The following is a 19,982-nucleotide window of genomic DNA, read 5'->3' as shown; positions in this document are numbered from 1 at the left end:
ACAATTTTTATTTTGCTGCACTTCCAGCACTGGTGTGGGTCACCAGAAACATTTTAGCTGCTTAAAAGAAATTTAAATAAATATTATAATTTATACATCCATTTTACCACATGGAACATACCAGGAGCTTCATGAATTCTCTACTTCCAATGAGAGTCTCTGGAATACAGAACCATACCTTTTATAAGGGTCTGGAATTCATTGTGCTTGATGTAACCTCGCTCAAGGTTAATTTTCAGAGGCAGCAATAAAGTGAAAAGGAACTTGTGAGTTTCATAAAGACCACGCACTGAATACTTAAAGACTTCATAGGTCAGGTAGTCAATAATATTGCTGATCCTCTTTGAAGCAACAGGTGACTTCTTAGATCTACATGAAGAAACATCAAAAATCTTTAGAGTGCTTGTCAGACTCAGGGTGAGTTACATTTAAATTCCATTGTATGTAGTTCTTCAACAGCAGAACAGAAAGCTGAATTTCATATTGAAATCTTTCATTTCTTTACAAAAATGGTATATATAGAGCTGTACATATATCACTGTAAGGAAACTTTTAATCCTTAATTTTGGGTTTCCAGAAATGAAAGTGATGAGAAATGTCTCTTGAGGTTAAGTGTCATGGTGGCTCTGACAGTTGGAAGAACTATTTTTCAGGGTGGGGTAGTTTTTCTCAAATGGCTCTGAGATTCTCCACATATTACATATGCATGTGTGAAAAACATCAAATTTTACAGGTAGGAAGTTCTGAAGCCTGCAGGGCTCTAACATCCAGACCCCATATTTAAAAAAAGCACTAGGACAGCACTTCACCTCAGCAACCTAGGAGCAACACTGAATGCTTATCATTCCACCTCACTTCATCATTCACAGAGATGACAGAGACAAAGTGGTGTCATATTTTAGCTGCATCTCCTGTGAGGTTCTCCTGAAGTCTGTCCAGGAAGGGAAATAGAAGTGACTTTTCCATGTGGATGACAACAAGAGGCCATCGTGACTGATGAAGGTGGCTGGACAGAGGTGTCTGTGGAGGTCAATAACTTTGGCAGCACACGACAACCTGGCTCTAATACCACAAGAGGAGGAATGATGTACTGTGCTTGACCTATGCTTCATGCTCCTCTGAGTGTGAGTTAGTGTTGTAAGGTTACCACTACAGAGCACTGTCACAGAGGAGGCTGGGTGTCAGGCATCTCCATCAGATGGCTGACGTGTGAGCAATGTCTGTCCTTCACTACAGCTCCTCATGAACTCATGAGGCACGACTGCAATTACAGGGCTGTCGTCTTTCACATATCTGCTACGGATCACACTTTAAACTGAAGAACTGCAGCACTCAGCAGTTTACATACCATCAGATCATTGATGTTTCCTCACAACTAGGTGAATGTAAACTTAAGATTCAGAGTCATAGAGATGTACAGCACGGAAACAGACACTTTGGACCAACTCATCCATGCCGACCAGATATCCCAACCTAATCTAGTCCCATTTGCCAGCACCTGACCCATATCCCTCTAAATCCTTCCTATTCATGTACCCATACAAATGCCTTTTAAATGTTGTAATTGTACCAGCCTCCACCCCACACCCTCTGGCAGCTCATTCCATAGATACGCCATCCTCTGCGTGAAAAGGCTGCCCCTGAGGTCCCTTTTATATCATTCCCCTCTCACAATAAATCTATGCCCCATAGTTCTGGACTCCTCCACCCCAGGGAAATGACTTTGTCTATTTACCCTATCCATGCCCCTCATAATTTTGTAAACCTCTATAAGGTCACCCCTCAGCCTCTGATGCTCCAGAGAAAACAGTCCCAGTCTATTCAGCCTCTCCCTATAGCTTAAATCCTCCTTGTAAACATCCTTGTAAAGCTTTTCTGAACCCATTCAAGTTTCACAACATCCTTCCTGTAGGAAGGAGACCAGAATTGCACGCACTATTCCAAAAGTGGTCTAACCAATGCTGCAACGTGACCTCCCTACTCCTATACTCAATACTCTGACCAATAAAGGAAAGCATACCAAACGCCTTCCTCACTATCCTATCTACCTGCAACTCCACTTTCAAGGAGTTATGAACCTGCACTCCAAGGTCTGTTTGTTCAGCAACACTCTCCAGGATCTTACCACTAAGTGTATAAGTCGTGCTCTGATTTGCTTTTCCGAAATGTAGCACCTTGCATTTATCTAAATTAAACTCCATCTGCCACCCCATTGGCCCATCTAATCAAGATCCTGTTGTAATCTGAGGTAACTTTCTTCGCTGTCCACTACACCTCCAATTTTGGTGTCATCTGCAAACTTACTAACTATACCTCCTATGTTCACATCCAAATCATTTATATAAATGACAAAAAGCAGCGGACCTAGCACCGATCCTTGTGGCACTCCACTGGTCACAGGCCTCCAGTCTGAAAAGCAACCCTTCTCCATCACCCTCTGTCTTCTACATTCAAGCCAGTTCTATATCCAAATGGCTTCTGATAGCTATTCAGAAAAGGTTTGCATGGGACAAGGACATCAGCATAAAAGTTGGCCTTTTGAGGTTAGCCCTGCTTGCCTATCCTGTCAGGGTTGATGGTTTCAGTTTGTGGCTGCCTTACCTTTCTTAATACTGTAAATGTTTCCCAGCTCCAATTCAGACTGCACAGAGTGAGTTGGTCAGGCTCAGTCCTGATGCTATTAGTGTTTGTATTGATTATGAAGGAGCCAAGTAACTGAAGAAGTTTGTTCTCATTGGAGTTTAGAGGAATAAGACTACCCCAGCTGTATCATACATCAGACAATGAGTTGGGTTTGTGTTTCCCATTATTGGTGAACAAAATTGTGCCAATATAAGTAATTTCAGTGGGCTTGGTCATTCATGATATTCATGACATCTAATGAATACAAAGTAGGTTTCTGACCATGAAGGTTAGCAAACCCAACCTGCCTGAAAAGGTTTTGAGAATTTAACAGCACAGGTTTAACGCTTCATCAGGAAAATGACTTTTATCATCTTTCCTGATTAAATTCTACTGCCCATCCTTCTAAGAACTCAGAGCAGTCTGGAAAGTTCTGTCGAATTTGATTGATTGGTTGATTTATTGTTGCATATACAGTCAAAACTATTGTTTTGTGTGCTTTACAGGCAGATTGTACCATACAAAATACATCAGGGTAGCAGAACAGGATGCAGAATAGAATATTCTGGGAACATCAAATATATGGAAGTCCTTCATTTCTGAAAGGGGAGGTGTTGGTGCAGTGATAATGCAATTTGATGAGTGATTCAAAGATGCAGATAAAGTCTCTGGGACAATTGCTCAAATCCTACCATGGCAGCTGGGGGAATATAAATTCAGGCCTGTTTCCCTGTACAGTGTGTGGGCCTGGTTCCCAACATAGTTACAAAGGAACCTCGATTGTCCGAAAATCAGATTATCTGAAGGAGATCTCGAAGTCCCGATGGAAACATTACATCAAAGACGTGTTTACAACAGTGATTGCATCTTTTCTTTACAATGATTAAACTGGCGCCGTCTCCAAATGACTGATCTCCCGCCCTCTCTTTCCCCACATTTTCCCTGGAGCTCTACACAGGGGTGTACCCTAAACATCCCCTTCCCCAGATAATCTCTCGAACATTGTCCTGCACAGGGCAAAGGTGGAACTTGTCAAAAAGTTGCAGCAAAATGTTGTGTGTGTGGCTGTGGCTGTATGTGTGTGTGTGTGCGATTTGTCGACTTACCCCACAAAGGCAACTGCAGCAGCAGTCTTATTGTTGTCCAGTCCAGTCCAGATGCCCCAGAGAGGGGGTAGGTGTGTATAGGGTTGGAGAGACGGTGTTGGGAGCGGGGATGGTGTTGGACGGGGTTGGGGCGGGGGCGGTGTTGCATGAGGTTGGGGCGGGACAGTGTTTTGGGCGGGGTTGGGTTTGGGGATGGGGGCGGTGATGCACAGCTTTGGGGGCAGGGCAATGTTGGGTGGGGTTGGGGTGGGGCGCAGTATTGCACAGCTTTGGGGGCGGGGGCAGTGTTGGGTGCGGGGGCAGTGTTGCATGGGGTTGGGGCGGGGGCAGAGTTGGGAGCAGGGCAATGTTGGGCGGGGTTGGGGTGGGGGGCAGTATTGCACAGCTTTGGGGGCAGGGGCAGTGTTGGGTGCGGGAGCAGTGTTGCATGGGGTTGGGGTGGGGGCAGTGTTGGGAGCAGGGGCAGTGTTGGGCGGGGTTGGGTTTGGGGGTGGGGCAGTGTTGCACAGCTTTGGGGGCGGGGCAATGTTGGGCAGGGTTGGGGTGGGGTGCAGTGTTGCACAGCTTTGGGGCGGGCGCAGTGTTGCATGGGGTTGGGGCAGGGGTAGTGTTGCACGGGTTTGTGGGCGGGGTCTCGCGCGCTGTGTGCTGCTGCAATTTCCTGAACGGGGAGCAGACTTTAAAAACTCCGAGCCCCAGAGGAATAATCGATTATCCGAACGAAATAGTGCCCGCACATCACGTTCGGATAATCAAGGTTGCCCTGTCGTGGGTCACTTTCCTAATACACTGAGTGGGTCTGTTTCCCTGCACAGTGTGTGGGTCTGTTTCCTGTACAGTGTGTGGGCCTGTTTCCCTGTACAGTGTGTGGGTCTGTTTCCCTGTACAGTGTGTGGGTCTGTTTCCTGTACAGTGTGTGGGCCTGTTTCCCTGTACAGTGTGGGGGTCTGTTTCCCTGTACAGTGTGTGGGTCTGTTTCCTGTACAGTGTGTGGGTCTGTTTCCCTGTACAGTGTGTGAGTCTGTTTCCTGTACAGTGTGTGGGTCTGTTTCCCTGTACAGTGTGTGAGTCTGTTTCCTGTACAGTGTGTGGGTCTGTTTCCCTGTACAGTGTGTGGGTCTGTTTCCCTGTACAGTGTGTGAGTCTGTTTCCTGGCAGAGTGTATGGGTCTGTTTCCCTGTACAGTGTGTGGGTCTGTTTCCTGTACAGTGTGTGGGTCTGTTTCCTGTACAGTGTGTGGGTCTGTTTCCCTGTACAGTGTGTGAGTCTGTTTCCTGTACAGTGTGTGGGTCTGTTTTCCTGTACAGTGTGTGAGTCTGTTTCCTGTACAGTGTGTGGGTCTGTTTCCTGGCAGAGTGTATGGGTCTGTTTCCTGTACAGTGTGTGGGTCTGTTTTCCTGTACAGTGTGTGGGTCTGTTTCCTGTACAGTGTGTGGGTCTGTTTTCCTGTACAGTGTGTGGGTCTGTTTTCCTGTACAGTGTGTGGGTCTGTTTCCTGGCAGAGTGTATGGGTCTGTTTCCTGTACAGTGTGTGGGTCTGTTTTCCTGTACAGTGTGTGGGTCTGTTTCCTGTACAGTGTGTGGTCTGTTTCCCTGTACAGTGTGTGGGTCTGTTTCCCTGTACAGTGTGTGAGTCTGTTTCCTGTACAGTGTGTGGGTCTGTTTCCTGTACAGTGTGTGGGTCTGTTTCCTGGCAGAGTGTATGGGTCTATTTCCCTTAGAGTGGTGCTGGAAAAGCACAGCAGGTCAAGCAGCATCTGAGGAGCAGGAAAATCGATGTTTCGGGCAAAAGCCCTTCATCAGGAATCCTGATGAAGGGCTTTTGTCCGAAACATGAATTTTCCTGCTCCTCGGATGCTGCCTGACCTGCTGTGCTTTTCCAGCACCACTCTAATCTAAACTCTGGTTTCCAGCAAATGCAGTCATCACTTTTGCCTGAGTCTATTTCCCTGTATAGTGTGTGAACCTGTTTCCCTATCCAGTATGTGGGACTTTTTCCTGGTACAGTGTATGGATCTGTTTCCTGTTACAGAGAGTGGACGTGCTTCCCGGTTGAGTGTGTGGGTCTGATTCCTGGCAGAGTGTGTGGGTCCGTTTCTGGCTGCAGTGAAAGGGCCTTTTTCCCTGTAAAGTGTGTTGATTTGTTTCTGGATACAGTGTGTGGGCCTGTTTCCTGGTACAGTGTATGGGTCTATTTCTCTGCACAATGTGAGTGCCTGTTTCCTGGTACAGTGTGTGGGTCTGTTTCCCTGTACAGTGAGTGGGCCTGTTTCCCTTACAGTGAGTGGGCCTGTTTCCCTGTACAGTGTGTTGGTCTGTTTCCCGATACAGTGTGTGGGTCTGTTTCCTGGTACAGTGCGTAAGTCTGTTTCCCAGTTCAGTGTGTGGGCCTGTTTCCCTGTACAGTATGTGGGCCTATTTCCCTGTATAGTGTGTGGCTCTGTTTCCTGGTACAGTGTGTGGGAATGTTTCTGTGTACAATGTGTGGGTCTGTTTCCCTGTACTTTTGTGGGCCTGTTTACCTTTGCAGTGAGTGGGTCTGTTTCCAGTTAAAGTGTGTGAGTATATTTCCTTGTACAATGTGTGGGTCTGTTTCCCTGAACAGTGTGTGGGTCTATTTCCCTGTGCAGTGTGGACCTATTTCCCTGTGCAATGTGTGTCCTGCACAGTATGTGGGCCTGTTTCCCTGTACAGTGTGTGGGTCTGTTTCTGGGTACAGTGTGTGGGTCTGTTTCCCTGTTCAGCGTGTGGACCTACTTCCCTGTGCAATGTGTGTCCTGTTTCACTGTACAGTGTGTGGGTCTGCTTCCTGGTTCATTGTGTGGACCAGTTTCCCTGTACAATATGTGGGCCTGTTTCCCTGAACAGTGTATGGGTTTTTGTCCCGATACAGTGTATGGGTCTGTTTCCCTGTACAGTGTGTGGGTCTGTTTCCCAGTACTGTGTGTTGGTCTGTTTCCTGGTACATTGTATGAGTCTGTTTCCAGGTACAGTGTGTGGGTCTGTTTTCCTGTACAGTGTATGGATCTGTTTCCTTGTACAGTTTGTGGGCCTGATTCCCTTTACAGCGTGTGGGCCAGTTTCTCTGTGGTGTGTGTGGGTCTGTTTCCCAGTACTGTGTGTTGGTCTGTTTCCAGGTACAGTGTATGAGTCTGTTTCCAGGTACAGTGTATGGGTCTGTTTCCCTGTACAGTTTGTGGGCCTGATTCCCTTTACAGCGTGTGGGCCAGTTTCTCTGTGGTGTGTGTGGGTCTGTTTCCCTGTACATTGTGTGGGCTTGTTTCCTGGTACAGTGTAAGGTCCTATTTCTCTGTACAGTGGGGGCCTGTTTCCCTGTAAAGTATATGACTCTGTTTCCTGGCACCGTGTTTGAGCCTGTTTCCCTGTAGAGTGTGTTGGCCTGGTTCCCTGTCCAGTATGTGGGCCTGTTTCCCTGTAGAGTATGTGGCTCTGTTTCCTTGTTCAGTGTGTGGGTCTGTTTCCCGGTACAGAGTGTGGATTTGTTTTTTCTGGTACAGTGTGTGTGGGTATGGAACGCTTTGCCTGCATCGGTAATGGATTCACCAAGTTTAAGTGCATTTAAGTCATCATTTGACTGGCAAATGGATGTACATGGAATAGTGTAGGTGGAGTGGGCTTCAGATTAGTATGACAGGGCAGCGCAACATCGAGGGCTGAACGGCCTGTACTGCGCTATAATGTTCTATGTTCTGTTTCCCAGTTACTATGTGTGGGCCTATTTTCCGGCGCAGTGTGTAGGCCAGTTTCCCTGTACATTGTATGAGCCTGTTTCCCTGTACATTGTATGCATCTGTTTCCTGGTACATTATGTAGGTTTGTTTCCCGGTACAGTGTGTGGGCTTGTTTCCTGGTACAGTGTATGATCCTGTTTCTCTGTACAGTGTGGGTCTGTTTCCCTGTATAGTATGTGACTTTGTTTCCTGGCCATGTTTCCCTGTACAGTGTGTGGGCCTGTTTCCCTGTACAGTTTGTGGGCCTGTTTCCTGATACAGTGTATGGCTTTTGTTTCCTGGTGCAGTGAGTGGGGATGTTTCCCTGTACAGTGAATGGGTCTGTGTTTCAGTGCAGTGAATGGGTCTGTTTTTCAGTATAGTGAATGGGTGTATTTTTCAGTACAGTGAGTGGCCCCCTTGTGTTTCAGTATAGTTAGTGAGTCTGTGTTTCAGTACAGTGAGTGGATCTGCGTTTCACTACAGTGAATGGGTCTATGTTTCAGTACAGTGAATGTGTCTGTGGTTCAGTACAATGAGTGGGTCTGCGTTTCAGTACAATGAGTGGGTCTGCGTTTCAGTACAGTGAATGGGTCTGTGTTTCACTGCAGCGAATGGGTCTGTGTTTGAGTGCAGTGAACGGGTCTGTTTTTCTATACAGCATCGGTGTTTCTGCATAGTGAGTGGGTCTGTGTTTCAATACAGTGAGTGGGTCTGTGTTTCAGTCCAGTGAGTGGGCCTGCGTTTCACTGCAGTGAATTGGTCTGTGTTTCAGCACAGTGAATGGGTCTGTTTTTCAGTACAGGGTCTGCGTTTCAGTACAGTGAGTAGGTTTGAGTTTCAGTACGGTGGGTGGGTCTGTGTTTCACTGCAGTGAATGGGTCTGTTTTTCTGTACAGTGTCTGTGTTTTAGTACGGTGGATGGGTCTGTGTTTCAGTACAGTGAATGGGTCTGTGTATCTGTGCAGTGAATGGGTCTGTTTGTCAATCCAGTATCTGTGTTTCAGTACAGTGGATGGGTCTGCTTTTCTGTACAGTGAGTGCATCTGTGTTTCAGTACAGTGGATAGGTCAATTTTTCAGTACAGTGCCTGTATTTCAATTCAGTGGATGGGTCTGTGTTTCAGTACTGAGTTTTTGGGTCTGTCCAGAAGACCACATCCGGGGATCATGATGATGGCATCCGTTATATTATTTATAAGGGAAGATTGTGTGAGGCTATTCGTAAGGTAAGATTGTGTAAGGTATGAATATTTCAGGCTGTTGCTTGAATGGTCTGTGAGACCGATTATCCTAACCTTGGCCGTGGGTAAGATCCTGGAGTTCATTGTGAAGGATGAGATTTCTGAACACTTGGAAGTGTATGGTAAAATAAGGCAAAGTCAGCATGGTCTCATCTAGGGGAGATCATACCTGACAAATCTGCTAGAATTCTTTGAGGAAGTATCAAACAGGTTAGACCAATTAGAGCCAATGTTATCTATCTGGTCTTCAAGAAGGCCTTTGACAAGGTGCTGTACAGGATGCTACTGAGTAAGATAAGGGCCCATGGTGTCAGAGGCAAAGTGCTAGCATGGATAGAAGCTTGGCTGTCTGGCAGAAAGCAGAGAATGGGAATAAAAGGGTCCTTCTCAGGATGGCAGCTAGATACAAGTGGTGTTCTGCAAGGCTCAGTGTTGGGACAACAACTTTTCACTTTATTCATTAACGATCTAGATCAAGGAACTGAGGGGATTCTGGCTAGGTTTGCAGATGATACAAAGCTAAGTAGAGTGACATGTAGCATTGAGGAGGTGGGAAGTCTGCAGAAGGATTTGGACAGGTGAGGAGAACGGGCAAAGAAGTGACAGATGGGATACAACGTGGGAAAGTGTGAGGTCATGCACTTTGGTAGGAAGTTTTAGAATTAGAATCCCTATAGTGTGGAAACAGGCCGTTTGGCCCAACAAGTCCACACTGACCCTCTGAAGAATAACCTACCCAGACCCATTCCCCAACCCGATATTTGCCACTGACTAGTGCATTTAGCCTACACATCCCTGAACACTATGGAAAATTTAAGCATGACCAATTCACCTGGCCTGCACATTCTTGGATTGTGGGAGGAAACAGAGCATCTAGAGGAAACCCATGCAGACACGGGGAGAATGTGCAAACTCCACACACAGTCGCTTGAGGTTGGAATCAAACCTGGGTCCCTGGTGCTGTGAGGCAACAGTGCTAACCACTGAGCCACCACCGTGCCTTAATAGAGGCATGGACTAGTTTCTAAATGGGGAGAAAATTCTAAAGTCTGAAGTGCAAAGAGACTTGGGGGTTCTAGTCCAGGATTCTCTCAAGGTAAACTTGCAGGTTGAGTCAATTGTTAGGAAGGCAAATGCAATGTTAACACTTATTTTGAGAGGACTTGAATATAAAAGCAGGGATGTACTTCTGAGGCTCTTTAAGACTCTGGTCAGACCACTTTCGGAATATTGTGCACAGTTTTCAGCCCCAAACCTCAGGAAGGATGTATTGGCCCTGGAATGCGTTCAGAGGAGGTTCACAAGAATGGTTACAGGAATGAAAAGCTTAACATAGGATGAACATTTGCAAACTCTGGGTGTTTACTCAATGGAGTTTAGAAGGATGAGGGGGGATCTACTAGAAACTTACAGAATACTGAATGGCCCAGATAGAGTAGATGGTGGGAAAACGTTTCCATTGGTAGGAGAGATTAGAACCTGGGGGCATAGACTTAGAGTAAAGGGAAGACCTTTTAGAATGGATGTAAGGAGAAACTTCTTCAGCCAGAGTGTAGTGAATCTATGGAATTCATTGCTACAGAAGGTTATGAAGGCCAGGCCATGAATATATTTAAGACAGAGATGGATAGGTTATTGATTGTGAAGGGGATCACAATCAGAGAAAACCGGAGAATGGGGTTGAGAAACTTATCAGCCATGATTGAATTAGGGAGCAGACTCGATGGGCTGAATAGCCTAATTTCTGCTCCTATCTCTTATGGTCTTATGGACATAGCTCCCCAATTTTCTCACAAACTCCCTGAGATTACTAACAAGAACTTTGCATGGTGAATAGGGATAGGCTTGTCTTTATCATTTTTGGTGTTGTTGGTGCATCCAACTTTATTTAGACAGGTTTTGAGTAGCTTGCTAAGCCATTTCAGCATCAACCAGATTGCTGTGGGTCTTGGGTCACATTTTGGCCAGGTCAGATAAGGATTGCAAATTTCCTCACTTTATGGACATTAGTGAACCAGATGGGTTTTAAAACCATTAACATCTGGTCCTGACCATCCTAACTTTTTAATTCCAGATTTTCTTCAATTGTATTCAAATTTCACTGTCCGTTGTGGTGCACTTTGAACTCATGTCCTCAGAGCACTACTCTGGATTTCCATCTCCAATTAATGTCCGTATCTAATCTTTGTATTATCATGTAAGATCGTCAGCACTGGGTGTTTCTTTAAATGGGCTTTGACAATATCAGACGTGCACACAAGGAGGTCTGACCTCCATTGATTTGATTACTTTCTGTAAACTTTTGCTTTCTAAATTATTAACTGACAGCATTCAGAAACATACCTTGCCATGGAGAGGTCAAATAATTTCAGAAATTGTGCAAGTGAGGTCTGGTACATCATATTAACCATGCTCATTTCAGTGATAAGGAAGTAGAGAATACTCCCACGAGTAGCTGCTGGTCGGTACTCTTCCTGTGCTGTGTTAATCTTTACCTCCGTCTCTGCTGCCACATGTAGCTTCTCACTTACTTCAGTTGCTGTAGTCTTTGTTATCTGAAGGACTCCAATCAAAGACTCATCATCCACCAGTGAACCTGAAATGAGGAGCTAGTCAAGAGTTCATTCCTCAAGACATGAAGCAGCTTAATTTATAAAATGCATTGTTGTAGTATCTTACCAGATCACTGGGGTTACTCTCTCATTAGAGAGAAGTGATTTATGGTGCTCTAACCTGACCTCAGGTGAGGGAAGAGGTCAAGAAGGAGAGTCCTTCATGGTAACCTCAACCAGTGATGGGAATTGAACCCAGACTGTTGGCATTATACTGCTCTGTAAACCATCAATCCAGCCAACTGAGCTAAACTGATTCCCACACAATATGTACTGCAGCACAGAAATAAGCCATTTGGCCCAACAAAGCCATGGCAGTCTTTCTGTTTCACATGAGCCTCGTTGTCTCCCTTCAAAGACTAACTGTGACATTCAAATTGATGCTCTCTTCAGAAGAGCTTTATTTTGACAGAATATTCTTTGAAGGTCCCAAGATGCATTTCCATCACCACTGATTGGTTGGGATAGATTTTCTGCTGATACTTTATTCAAATGAATAATTGATTGACCTCAACAATTTCAGACTGTAAACTTAATCCGTTCCCATTTTGCTTCTGCCTTGCACGTGCCAGCTCTTAAACTTTATTTTCATTTATTTGCCGTTGTACAATACTCTGCCATTCATACAGTCATATAGCACGGAAACAGACCCTTTGGTCCAACCAGTCCATGCTGACCATAATCCCAAACTTAAGGAGCTCCACCTGTCTGCTCCTGGCTCATATCCCTCCAATTGTTCCCGTCCACTCTGGACAAATGTTTTGTTTCTTTGCTACTATTGCTATTACCTTTGTGTTTTAGACTAGCCAATTGTTTGTCAGTTAGCTTCTTCTGTTCTCCAATCTATCAGAGACCTTCCCTTTTGTTCTTTTTCTCTCTTGCTGCCTTTCACTTGTTTAAAACCTATTACACTTCGACCTTGGTTCAGTCCTGAAGCAAGGCCCTTGACATGAGTCATTAACTTGGTTTTTATCTCCAAAGAAGCAGTCAGACCCTCTGAGTACTTCCACCATTTTCTGTTTTAATTTCAGAATTTCAGTATCCTCAGTTAGATGCTTTTGTCTGTGTTGTATCACGTTAGGCTTGTTTTATTTGGTACAAAGCTTTAGCAGCAAGGATTGTAGGAACATAAATGTTGAAAATGTGAAATGATTAACCAGTAATTTACTTACAGTAAGCACTGGAGAAACTTGGCAGGACAGGTGGCATCGGAAGTGAGGGAGGCAACAAGCGGTAACTTTAGCCTGATTAACCTAACATCCATTGTTGGAAAAGTATGGAATCAATCATTAAGGAAGTAACAGCAGACATTTGGAAAAGCATAATTTATTCAAGTGGAGTCAGCTTGGCTTCCTGAAAGGTCACCATCTGGAGTGGGACTATTTTGGGCACTGTGGAGGCAGTGTGGGAATTCAATGCAGAGGGAAAGGGGTGTTTTTTTGCTTGTTTTTTTTGGACTTGTAGTTCGTAAGGTTTTGTTTTGCTGGAGATCAGAGTCAAGAAGTGTGGCCAGGATCGAGAGTCCTGAAGGCTGTATTGCCTGCCTGGTGCCTGGCCTCAGGATATCCCTGCTAGGTTGCAAAGGAACCTGCAGTCGGAGGGGAAAGATCCAATTGTTGTGGTCCATGTAGGTACCAACGATATAGGCAGAAAGAGGAAAGAGGTTCTACTGAGGGTATGGAAAGGGTCAAGAATCTAACTTCAGGCAAAGCAGGTAAGGAGACAACCATGAGAAGGGGGCAGTCACCTCAGGACTGAGGGTATTTTACTTAAATGTGCGCAGTATGTGACACAAGGTAAATAAATAAGCTTGTAGTGCAGATTGAAATTGGGGGATACAATGTTGTGGGCATCATAGAATGTGGCTGTAAGTAGATCAGAGCTGGGAACGAAATATCCAAGAATACATGTCTCATCAAAAAGACAGGCAGTTGGATGGAGGGTGCAGTATGGTCTTGATTGTAAGAAATGAAGTTAAATTAAAAGGGAGGAGCGATATAGGGTCAGAAGGAGTAGAATCTGTACTGGCAGATTTGAGGAATCACAAAGGAAAAAAGACCCTGATGTAAGTTGTGCGCAGGCATCCTAGCAATAATCAGGATGTGGGTTAGAAAATAAATCAAGAGGTGGAAAAGGCATGTAAAAATGACACGATTACAATAATCAAAGGGGACATCAAATGCAAGTGGACAGTCTCTGTCTCTGTCATGGTATTTTGGAGCAGTTTATAGTAGAGCCCACTAGGGAACAGGCAATTCTGGATTTGATGATCTGTAATGAGGATTGGTTTTTAAGAGCAGGGCAGTTTTACTGCAACTGTACAAGGTGCTGGTGAGACCACATCTGGAGAACTGTGAGCAGTTATGGTCTCCTTATTTAAGAAAATATATTATTTCATTGGAGATAGTAGAGAAGGTTCACAAGATGATCCCCAAAATGGTGGGACTGTCTTATGAGCAAAATCTAAACAAGTTAGGACTCTACTCACTGGAGTTTAGGAGAATGAGAGATGATCGCAATGAAACGTATAGGATTCTTAAGGGGCTTGACAAAGAGAATACTGAGGAGGTGGATCCATGGGAGAACCTTAGACCAGAGTCTCAGAGTAAAGGGGTGCCAACTGAAGATTGAGACGAGGAATAACTTCTTCTCTAAGAAGGTTGTGAGTGTTTGGAATTCCTTGTTACAGAGAGCTGCGGTGACGGAGTCCTCGTGTGCATTTAAGGCTGAGATAGATTCTTGATCAGTCGGGAATCAAGGGTTATGGGGAAAGGGTAGGAAAGTGGACGTGAGGAATGTTGGATCAGCCATGATCCTGTGGAATGGTGGAGCAGGATCAGGATCCAAATGGCCTACTCCTGTTCTTATTTCTTATGGCGTTATGATTTATCTGTGGGAACAGAAATAATAACATTTCTAATTTGATATAAATTTTCTGCAGAACTGCTGCTTTTATTGAGAAATTTCACCCCACCTGGGGTAAGCACTTAATACAAGTGGAGGAATGGAGAGCGAGTTAATGTTTCAAGTCTGACATGACTCCCCTTCAGAACTGGTTCGTGAAAAATTTCTCTGGCATTTTCTATTTTTATGTCAGAAGCATTAACTCTGTTTCTCTCTCCACAGATACTGCCAGAATTGCTGCATTTCTCCAGCAATTTCTCTTTTTAATTCAGATTTCCAGAATCTGCACTATTTTGATTTTAAATGAATTATTTACCTTTGGTGGTGCTGAGCTTGAATAACAGATTATTCTCCAACTCCTTCATTTTGCGTTTGTTGGCAGTGACTTCCTCGATCAGCTGCACACGCTCCGCTTCCAATTCCTAATGGAAAGGTGGTTAAAAATAATTGCCCAAACTGGTAAAGGGAAAAGTAAAGTATAATATTATTACAGGATACAATTGTAGGATGGTAGAAAAAGGGTGTGTCATTGAAATGCTAGACAATGTAGTCAGATATCCTGTGCCTTGGAAACGTGTCTTAACCATTTCTACCACACAAAAACTATAGAGGAGCAAACAAGAGGGACAAATAGGATGTATAAAATAGATTTGTGTCTGGTTGACTAGTTAGAAAGTGTTGTGTAAAATTAAATCTGGATTCTGAGAAATGCTATATAAAAGAGGTCCTTTAGGTGTTCCGCAGTTAGTGGAGCGAACAGCAAAGTAATCTTTGTGAAGAAACAGCTGCATAATTGTACACTTTAATCACTCTGAATGGCTTTACTAATATAGTGAACTGGCTTGAAGTACTTTATTTTAATTCCTCCTCTTCCCTGTGGATTGCCGTGTTAACCTCTTGCTGGTACAACAATTTAATTTAGAAGAACAGTTTATGATGTGAAATGGTCTTGATTCAGAACATAGAACATTACAGCGCAGTACAGGCCCTTCGGCCTCAATGTTGCGCCGCCCTGTCATACTAATCTGAAGCCCATCCCACCTACACTATTCCATGTATGTCCATATGCCTGTCCAATGATGACTTAAATGCACTTAAACTTGGCGAATCTACTACCGTTGCAGGCAAAGCATTCCATACTCTTACTAGTCTCTGAGTAAAGAAACTACCTCTGACATCTGTCTTATACCTATCTCCCCTCACTTTAAAGTTGTGTCCCCTCGTGTTTGCCATTCCCATACTTGGAAAAAGGCTCTCCCTGTCTACCCTATCTAACCCTCTGATTGTCTTGTATGTCTCTATTAAGTCACCTCTCAACCTTCTTCTCGCTAACAAGAACAGCCTCAAGGCCCTCTGCCTTTCCTCATAAGATATTCCTTCCATACCAGGCAACATCCTAGTAAATCTCCTCTGCACCCTTTCCAAAGCTTCCACATCCTTCTTATAATGCGGTGACCAGAACTGTACACGATACTCCAAGTGTGGCCGTACCAGAGCTTTGTACAGTGCAGCATACCCTCCTGGTTCCGGAACTCAATCCCTCTATTAATAAAGGCCAAAACACTGTATGCCTTCTTAACGACCCTGTCAATCTGGGTGACAACTTTCAGGGATCTGTGTACATGAACACCAAGATCTCTCTGCTCATCTGCACTCCCAAGAATCTTACCATTAGCCCAGTAGTTTGCATTCCGATTACTCCGTCCAAAGTGTATCACCTCACACTTGTCCACATTAAGCTCCATTTGCCACCTCTCAGCCCAGCTCTGCATCCTATCTATGTCTCTCTGGAACCTACTACATCCTTCGTCACAATCCACAACTCCACTGACCTTAGTGTCATCCACAAATTTATTAACCCACCCTTCTAAGCCCTCATCCAGGTCGTTTATAAAAATGATGAACAGCAGTGGACACAACACCGACCCTTGCGGTACGCCGCTAGTAACTGGACACCAAGATGAACATGTTCCATCAACTACAACCCTCTGTTTTCTTTCAGCAAGCCAATTACTGAACCTAACTGCTATGTCTCCCACAATCCCATTCCTCTGCATTTTGTATAATAGCCTACTGTGGGGAACCTTATCGAATGCCTTGCTGAAATCCATATACACCACATCAACCGGTTTACTCTCATCTACCTGTTTGGTCATTTTGTCAAAAAACTCAATAAGATTCGTTAGGCACGACCTACCCTTCACAAAACTGTGCTGACTGTCCCTGATCAGATTATTCTTTTCTAGATGGTTATAAATCCTCTCTCTTATAACCTTTTCCAACACTTTAACAACAACTGAAGTGAGACTCACTGGTCTGTAATTACCAAGGTTGTGTCTACTACTCTTTTTGAACAAGGGAACCACATTTGTTATCCTCCAGTCCTCAGGCACTATTCCTGTACACAATGATGATTTGAAGATCAATGCCAAAGGCTCGGCAATCTCTTCCCTTGCTTCCCAGATGATCCTAGGATAGATCCAATCCGGCCCAGGGAACTTGTCTATTTTCACACTCTGCAGTATTTCTAATACCTCTTCCTTGTGAACCTCAATCTCTTCTAGTCTAGATGCAAGTATCTCTGTATCTTCCTTGCCAACATTTTCATTTTCTATAGTGAACACTGTCGAAAAATATTTATTTAGTGCTTCCCCTATCTCCTCTGACTCCACACACAACATCCCACAATTATCCTTGATTGGCCCTAATTTAACTCTCGTCATTCTTTTATTCCTGACATGCCTTAGGGTTAACCCTGATCCTATCCGCCAACGACTTCTTATGTCTCCTCCTGGCTCTTCTGAGTTCTCTTTTTAGGTCTTTCCTGACTTCCTTGTAACCCTCAAGCGCCCTAACTGAGTTTTCACATTTTGTCCTAACCTAAGCCTTCTTCTTCTTCCTGACCAGGGATTCCACTTCCTTAGTAAACCACAGCTCACACGTTCTATATCGTCTTCCCTGCCTGACAGGTACATACTTATCTAGGACACACAGGAGCTTTTCCTTGAATAAGTTTCACATTTTTAATGTGCTCATCCCCTGTAGTTTCCTTTCCCATTCTACGCTTCCTAAATCTTTCCTAGTTGCATTGTAATTTCCCTTCCCCCAGCTGTAACTCTTGCTCGGTGGAGTACACCTGTCCCATTCCATCACTAAAGTAAACCTGACAGAATTGTGATCCCTGTCTCCAAAGTGCTCACCTACGTCCAAATCTAACACCTGGCCAGGCTCGTTACCCAGTACTAAATCTAAAGTGGCTTCGCCTCTTGTAGGCCTGTCTACATTGCATATAAAACTGACAACTCAAAAAATGTTAATCTCAAATATTTCATGATACTCTGCAATCCCCGAATCAATCGGTCTCCTTTGGACCCTTTGCATGTGGGACTGAGAAATGCCCTACTTTACCTGTTTCTCAGTAAGGATCACACGTCCAAGCAACTGGTTCTCAAGACCTTTAATGGTTACGGTGAAGTCAATGATGGATGTCTTGGCACTAATTTCCGGAGTGTAGGCTGGGTTTGGAAGTTTTGTAGTAATGTAGAACATGAAACCAGCCATGACATCAGTTTCTTTATCACCCACTTTCACCTGTAAAAGCAATCAATTAAAAATATTTTACTGCTGAAAAGAGAGACATGTTGCCTGAGGTTTTCATCTTACACACTTCAGGTAAACAGGAGAATTCCACATTTCAAACAATCACAATAATTTATATAACAGGAGGCAAAGGTGCTGATTGGTTCACAGGTTGATTTTGTTAGGCTGAGGCAGTGCCTTGGAGAAAGTCAAGGGCCACTGGCATCAGTACTGGGCAAAGTGGGGAAAACCAATCCTTTACTCAAGGAAAGCTTTCCCATCTCCATTTTGTTCTTTCAATCCTTCCAAAATGTTAAATACTCTTGAATATTCAGGTCACAGATTGGTTATTTTGTAGCCACATCTCTGAAATGGCTATCATATTACATCCATGTATTTCTATTTGCATTCGTTTTCTTGTCAAAGTTGGATGTTTTCAGAAAAAGAGTCTTTAATTCTGCTATTGGTTACCTTCACTGATCAGTAGTTTAATGGATAGCCACTGTCACCAATAATCTGACCTTGGTAGAATGTGGGTGAAGCGAAAAGCTTGGCACCTGGGAGTGTCTTGGTGTGCAGGCATCCTAATTGTTTCCGTGGTATTGTAAGATCCAGAGGCAGTATTCACAGAACAGTTGGACACTAAGGGATTGGAATCTCTTCTTGTTAATCAGTGCTATTGGCTGGTCTGTGGGAACCTTGTGTTCAACCTAGCACACCTTGTACTTCAGGCATCCAGCACTGTCGTCGCAGGTTGGGCTTTCTGGATCAGTATGATAATTGATTTACTGCAACCTTCAGAGACATTGGCACCACACTGAAGCCATGATACTTTGCTGAATGCATGCATCTCCACTTGGCCATTGGAATGAAACTAGGCGAAAGGGCTTTTACCCGAAACATTGACTCTCCTGCTCCTCAGATGCTGCCTGACCTGCTGTGCTTTTCCTGCACCACACTCTTGACTTTAGAATGAAACAGACATGTAGAAACTAAAGTCCATGAGGATTGTTACTACTACAGCCATTAGGTGACCAACAGCATCATTCATGCTCACGCTCGTTAGTTACCATGGCACGATGATCTGCAGTAACCTCTCTGGAGAGTTTCAGTTAAACTACTGCCTCATCATTGAGTTGTAGCTCAAGTGGATGGGAGCATAGGAAGTATAGTTAGTAAGTTTGCAGATAACATCAAAATTGGAGGTGTAGCGGACAGTGAAGGAAGTTACCTCAGAGTATAACTGGATCTCGATCAGATGGGCCAATGTGCTGAGAAGTGGTAGATGAAGTTTAATTTAGATAAAAGCAAGGTGCTGCATTTTGGAAAAGCAAATCAGAGCAGGACTTATACAATTAATGGTAAGGTCCTTGGGTGTGTTGCTGAACAAAGAGACCTTGGAGTGCAGGTTCATAGCTCCTTGAAAGTGGAGTTGCAAGTAGATAGGATAGTGAAGAAGGTGTTTGGTATGGCGTTTGCTTTCCTTTATTGGTCAGAGCATTGAGTATAGGGGTGGGAGGTCATGTTGCGACTGTACAGGACATTGATTAGGCCACTTTTGGAATATTGCGTGCAATTCTGGTCTCCTTCCTATCAGAAAGATGTTGTGAAGTTTGAAGGCGTTCAAAAAAGATTTACAAGGATGTTACCAGGGTTGGAAAATTTGAGCTAGAAGGAGATGCTGAATAGGCTGGGGCTGTTTTCCCTGGGGTGTTGGAGAGGTGACCTTATAGAGGTTTATAAAATGATGAGGGACATGAATACGATAAATATTCAAAGTCTTTTCCCTGGGGTGGGGAACACCAGAACTAGATGGCAACCTAGGGGCAACCTTTTCACACAGAGGGTGGTACATGGACTGCCAGAGGAAATGGTACAGGCTGGTATAATTACAACAGTTAAAAGGCATCTGGATGGGTATATGAATAGGAAGGGTTTAGAGGGATATGGGCCAAGTGTTGGCAAATAGGACTAGATTAGATTAGAATATCTGGCCAGCATGGATGAGTTGGACCGACGAGTCTGTTTCCGTGCGTACATCTCTATGACTCTATACTATATGTACACCCTGCTATAGTGTCCTTTCTTTATATTACAGCTGACCTGCACCACCCCTCTGTGGCCTTCTCCCACTCCTATATTCTGAAGTTGTACCTACAGGTGGCCAGATATTTTTCTGGACTGA

The 19,982-nt window shown here is 44.3% G+C and overlaps 1 protein-coding gene across 1 annotated transcript in view; it reads right to left on the bottom strand.

Moving 5' to 3' along the window:
• LOC140453953 (dynein axonemal heavy chain 8-like) overlaps positions 1-19,982 on the bottom strand; it is a 1,210,036-nt gene that overhangs the window by 69,561 nt on the left and 1,120,493 nt on the right. Inside the window, exons 78-81 of the mRNA XM_072548830.1 lie at positions 17,627-17,809; positions 14,535-14,640; positions 11,046-11,298; positions 179-369 (exon numbers count right to left, since the gene is read on the bottom strand). Coding sequence (XP_072404931.1) covers positions 179-369; positions 11,046-11,298; positions 14,535-14,640; positions 17,627-17,809 — 733 coding nt within the window. The remainder of the gene's footprint in view (positions 1-178; positions 370-11,045; positions 11,299-14,534; positions 14,641-17,626; positions 17,810-19,982) is intronic.

Source organism: Chiloscyllium punctatum, chromosome 3 (genome assembly GCF_047496795.1).
Source record: "Chiloscyllium punctatum isolate Juve2018m chromosome 3, sChiPun1.3, whole genome shotgun sequence".
NCBI lineage: Eukaryota > Metazoa > Chordata > Chondrichthyes > Orectolobiformes > Hemiscylliidae > Chiloscyllium > Chiloscyllium punctatum.
Note: the sequence above shows the minus strand (reverse complement) of the source record. Positions and strands in the feature narration are given on the sequence as shown.